This window comes from Morone saxatilis, unplaced genomic scaffold (genome assembly GCF_004916995.1).
Source record: "Morone saxatilis isolate NCDOM2014 unplaced genomic scaffold, NCSU_SB_2.0 Contig7, whole genome shotgun sequence".
Classification (NCBI taxonomy): domain Eukaryota; kingdom Metazoa; phylum Chordata; class Actinopteri; family Moronidae; genus Morone; species Morone saxatilis.
The window spans coordinates 2,051,297-2,057,315 of NW_023340246.1; the positions used below are offsets into that span (position 1 = coordinate 2,051,297).

Below are 6,019 nucleotides of genomic sequence, written 5' to 3' on the forward strand. Positions count from 1 at the left end.
GCTCTGTTCACTAATTATATTCTGTCAATGGTTAATCACAGATCAGATTCAAAGGCGGATGCTGAAAAGTGGCCAATATTCTCTATTAACACAGACAAATCCATAAAAGCTGGTGTAATGTTCCACTTACATTCTATTTCATTAAATCAGTAAAATTAGCATGGGGTAAAAGTATTAACACTCGAGTGACCTGAATCACACACAAAATCAATAAACTAACCTGGGGCTGGTAGCTGTAAAATGTATTATCTCATTGAGTGAGTTTGATGAATGTCTATGGAAAGAATTTAGTCATAATGGAGAGCTAGGCCAGAACGGAAAGACAGACATTAAAAAGAGAGAGAGATAAAGTTATCTCACTGGTTTTATGGGAGCTTAACTTGATGACTTTGAAACCATTAATCATTTGAGTCACTGAACAATGCTGGTGCTGTTTGGGAATGTGTGCTTTGTGGCAGAGAAGTACACAGACTGCAGCATGATAACTAGCTAACTAGCATGACTTCATCCAATTGACCAAATGGAATCATACACTAGTCAAATTTTGATGTGTTGGCTGTCTGATTGCATTAGCATTGACATTCAGACATCACTGCACTCAACGGGTTCTTCAGTCATTATAGGTTTATAGTTATTCTCTAGTTCTGTTTTCTAGCTGTTCAGACTACATGTAATAATAGGCTGGTTACCCAACACTGGGATATTTACAATGTTTTCTTTTAAATGTCATTAATCTTTAAACAAGCTCATGTAGCTTTCCTGTGCTAGACAGTGGCTATAGTCACAATTGTGGCAATGATGAGATAATGGTAAGTGCTAAAATGTATTTAAACAGTATCACAAGTAGAGAAAGAGAGTCATAAAGTCAGAAGTGACTCAGCAATGGCAGTAAGACAGCAATATAACAGTAGGTAACATTAGCCAGCATAAGCTACTAGCCACCAAAAATGTGTTGTTTTCGCCCAGGCCCGATAGATTCTTGTAGATGCCATTAGGAGCACTAGGAGGAGCCACAGGAACCTGATTGTTTCACACATTATCTGTCTCATGTTCTAGCGTCAGGATATAGTAAGTTTTAGCAAATATGACAAAACGTTATTCTTATAAAAGTTACCTAGTGCAGCTTTTATGTACACTTCTTCTAAATAAACAAATTAACAAAAGATACAATTGTGTATGAGTGTATGAACTGAGTGTTTGGTTTCAGAGGACAGTTTATCCAAAGCTTAAGCTGCTACTGAAGCTTTATATCTTATCTCACCTGAGAGAGAAAACTCCCCTTTCTGACTTTCACAGTTTCTGATGAGGAAGGCTCCGTGCTGGTTCCCTCCTGCCAACAGCATCTTCTCTGCATCCAGCCTCTTGGTGTCAGGAAAATACCATCTGCAAATCAGAGCAGAGCTGCTCAAACATAACAGCAATTTCTGAATATAAATAACAATAATAAAAAACATCATCTGTCAGGGGGCCAAAAGGTTCACTGGTAATTTGATTGAATGTAAACTGGCTTATTCATATGTCTCCACCACTAAAGCACAATATAGCACTGCAATGTTTCACCCAATCAAACATTCATACAATTTAGTGTCAAAGGAAGAGTCTGGTGATAATTCTACATTTTTGCTTTTTTAAAGAAAAACTGATTCATCTTTTCAGATCATTTTTTAAGAAAATAATTCCAACTTCTCTGATTCCAGGTTCTCAAATGGGAATATTTCCTGCCAATATCTTGGGTTGTGGACAAAATAAGACACCTGAGGACATGATCTTGGCCTTTGAGACACTGATCAACATTTTCCACAATTCTCTGACAGTTTATGAACCAAAAAATGAATTGATTAATTGAGCAAATTACCAAAAGATTAATGAAAAATGAAAATAACTGTTGCAGCCATGCTTACAAATCTCAATAGCTTTGTAATTTTAAAACCTTCTTAGGAGAAGGACGAACGTTTAAAGTAATGTATTGGCTAACTCTTGAGCATTTACAGCAATGCTTATTAATGTGCACTGTCCCTCACTAAAGATGTGGGGCCCACAAATCTGACCCCCTCCAGCAGGTTAATCTGGCCCTGTGACAGAAGCCCATGATGTATAACCAGAATCTGAGTCTGTGCTTCATCAGGTCAAATGTATCAGAGGTGAGCCAGCACAAGAAAGGAAAAACGATGCACGCAGAAGGCAGTTTGTTCCTTTTTAACAGAGGGGATGGCCCAATGGGAGCACCCTCGTGATGAGAAGACTGGCTGGTTTAAGTAACCCTTTATAAGCTATAGTTTAGAGCAGGGGGGTTCAATTAGAATTCAAAGAGTTCCAGTTAGACAAAGTTTCCTCTTGCAAAGGTCCAGAACATCATCATGTCTAACTTGCAGTATATATTGAAGTAGCTTAGTATCAGTGTATAGTAGTAGTAGTTTGTATAGTAGTCTATAACTGACTGTCAGATTAAATATAGGACAATATGGAACTGGATGGATTTGAAATAAGTACTCTAAAAATACATTTTCTGTTAACTCCATTTCACACGTTAACAGCCTCAATCAATATATGACAAACAATCTCACAAACTTTAACAAATCCTTTGTATTTCCTCAAATGTTTACACTTCATTAAGAATTGTGTTCCGTTTTAAACTAAACTGGTATCACACTCCAAAGTTAGGCGACATTTTGCCAATGGAAAAACTGCCGTGGCCATTTTCAAAGAGACCTCTGACCTGTGTACCCATAAATCTCCCCTTTGCAGACATGCCCACTCTATGCTAATCTCATGCAGTTTTTGTACAAAACTGTTTGTTATTTTCACCTAGTGTATGTGAATATTTCTGCATACTGGGGTCCATAAACAGTGTTGGAATTGCATTCTTCATGCCAAAGTCAGTGTCCCTCTTGTGCCACCCCAGTCAAAAAAGTCTGGAAACAGCCTTGCTCAGTACCAGGGAACGCAGAGTGGGGGGTGGCAGGTTCACATGGGGGATGTATGTCGGTCATTTGCTAATTCACCCTCAAACCAGCTGCTGGATGGACTGACGCATATGGGAATGGCCAGGGTTAACATTTATCAGTGAAGTCAAATGTAAACAGGGAAAAACTGAGTCCCACAGTGTGAGATTACTGTTCTAGATATGAATGTGATAAGCAGCACCATTTCACCAGGAGTTATAAAACCAGTCTGTGATTCAGTGAAACTATGACACAAATGACGCCTGCATAGCAAAGCTGATTTCATCCCTGTAAACAAAACAGGAAGGACCAGACTACAGCTGGGAAGAAACCGGTTTGGCTGAGAGTGCATCACAAACAGGGGCGGGGCCACAAACAGGGGCGGGGCCACAACCCGGCTCCACAGCAGTGCTCGCTTTGTAATGATCGGCATCACTGAAAACAACATGAAGCTGTCGACATATATTTAATGGTGTATTGAGGTTTGTTGCAGTAGCAGTTTTTGTAGTCAGGGCCAGCTAGAAAGTTTGATGTTTGGCTAAAAATATACATTTTCATATAAGATTAGACTATTATCATTACAATAGTTGTTGTTCACATTACACTTAAACAGTAGCAAGAAATAAGGTCCTGAACTGGATCCAAATGTATTTATTTATTTCTATTTTAAAAAGGAATAATATTGACTTACATTTTAGATCATCTAGAAACAATATTTAGTCATGACAAACACACACACACATCAGTAAGTACACTATCAGTCCTTCCTCTTGTCCTCTCTGATCCCTGTCAGTAGTTTAACCCTATCTACAGTTGCCAGCAAGGGCATTGTAATGCCTTGTTGAGGTTTTTTGTTTTTGAGCCTCTCTCTCATGGGAATTATTAACTTGTACTTGAGCCTGCAGTTCCTGCTCACAGACAATAATTAACTAACCTAAGACTTGTCTCTGTAGACATTATCCAGCAGCTCTAATGACAGAAAGCATGTCCTGCTTTATCGTTTTACAGTGTCCCATCTCTGTGAAACGGTTTGGTTTCTCTCTTTCTTTTCTTTTTGAAAATGGATCTGAGTATGATGAATGCACACCCTAACACTCTGGTTGGAGTTACTAAGTGTGTTGTCCCATTTTGTATTTGATCCATTTCCATACCAGGATGTTGATTTATTTTGTCGGTTCTTATTTGCCTCCGTTATCTTTTGAGTGTCAGCTCTGCTACTTTCTGCTAGAACTCCTTCACAGAAGAGATGGCTTCTATTGTAAGCTCCATGAGAATGACTGCTGTTGACACAACTCAAAAAAAGATTTTACAGTGAATATAAATAACAATTTCATTTAGTTTTCTTCACAGAAATAAATGAAATGCTGAGATACAGACCAACTGTATGTTTTTAAAAAAGTTCTTCATTCAAATAAAAAATAACTAATTTATTCACATGTCATTGATCAAATGATTATGTAAGTATGCATTCAAATGTGCAGCCTATAATATTAAGTACTAATGCTGAAATAACAGTTTGGACATCTTTTCAGAAATATAATAAATATTACATTTATTTATATTTATATTATGTCCCTAAGTAAGGGATAGGCGATGATGATGATGATGATGATGATGATGGGATTGTACTTACGGTTCTGCATCGATACTCTCCACAGGTGCCACATAATTAGCCGGGATGTACCCCTGTTTGGAGGCCGAGACCCCGTCGAGGGCTCTGGCGAACCACCATTCACCAGCACTTTTGTCCAGAGCCTCTAAAGTGTCCCCGGCGTTAAAGCTCAGGTCCTCCTCGGTGCGGGCCGAGTAGTCATACAGGGCGATGTAACAAGCCCCGGTTCTCTCCACCGGCAGCGGCGGTAAGGACCTGTTAGACGGAAAGCCAGCCTCCACAGTTTTCGCACCGGGATTTGAAATAACCGTGTCGGTCTTCTGGCGCCCGGTGTCGCCTCCAGACTGGTTGGGTTTTTTGAAACATGCCAAAAAACTCTCCCAACACGAAGAAAACCTCTTCTGGATCTCCATGTTGCGCTCGTCAATCACAGCAGGTCATTCTGAGTCAGGAATGAAGACGGAAATAGTTTGGGAGAACCCCTTCTTCTTCACCTGCCTTATAATCCACATTCCGTGGAATACAGAGTCATTTTAATAATCCCGGACCGGACAGCTCCTGGTCTTTGACCCGCAGCACACGCCCAGCTCATTAACACACTGAGGGAAGTGACTGAGAGTTAAACGTGAAGTTTCCTGGAACGGGACTCAGTCAGGAGTTGACGGCTCGTGCAGCGGTGTGCCAATCACCTGCACCTGCTGAGGAATGGGGAGCGGCCCGCGCCACATGACGTCATGTGCTCTCAGGGCGGCCATATTGGAGGAGAGCGCTTGTGAGCTAAACACAGCTGATCACACAGGAAGAAATGTGTCATGATTCTCTCTTTTCATACTTTTTAGGCAAAGGCGTAACTAGTGTTTGGCTAGTGAGTAAAAAATATATTATTCATTACTCAAATATTACATTAGTAATATTATTACTTTACTTTTATTACTCCCTGCCAACAATAGACTAATTAGTTACACTACTACCAGTAGTTATATTACTTTTCTTCTTCTCCCCACAGAATTGGTAATTGTCTCCCTTCTCCCCAAGATTCAAAGTTCCCACGAATAAAATCCAGTATTGTTTGTTAAAATCACTGACAGTATATAGGGTGGACAGAGCTTCCGGGTCTGTGAAGTAAAGCCAAAGCGTAAGTCTTACATTCTTTGTAGTGGCCAGCAGGGGGAGCTCCATTGGCTGCAATAACAACCGATACCATACAGTCTTATGGAGAAATGACGCTACTTCTGGCTTTTTAGCTCAGTAAACAGTTTCCTAATGAGTGCCACCCCAGTCAAAAAAGTTTGGAAACGCCCCTGGTGTTAGTGTGTATCATACTAATAAAGAGGTCTGAAAAAAAAACGGATTTACCCTATACTCAACAATTATATAATAAACATGACAAAGGTAAGCTTATTAGAGAAAAAAGAAGCCCTGTTAAGTCCCCGGAGTCAAGGGTGCCATCATCTTGCAGCACTCT

At 39.9% G+C, this 6,019-nt stretch overlaps 1 protein-coding gene across 1 annotated transcript in view; it reads right to left on the reverse strand.

Moving 5' to 3' along the window:
• The window catches only part of LOC118340464 (tyrosine-protein kinase FRK-like), a gene marked incomplete at its 3' end in the record, with an annotated part of 7,638 nt that extends 2,443 nt beyond the window's left edge, over positions 1-5,195 (reverse strand). The window contains 2 exon segments of the mRNA XM_035678440.1: positions 1,262-1,383; positions 4,576-5,195. Of these exon segments, the coding sequence (XP_035534333.1) occupies positions 1,262-1,383; positions 4,576-4,967 (514 nt within the window).
• Between the last annotated feature and the right edge of the window lie 824 nt (positions 5,196-6,019).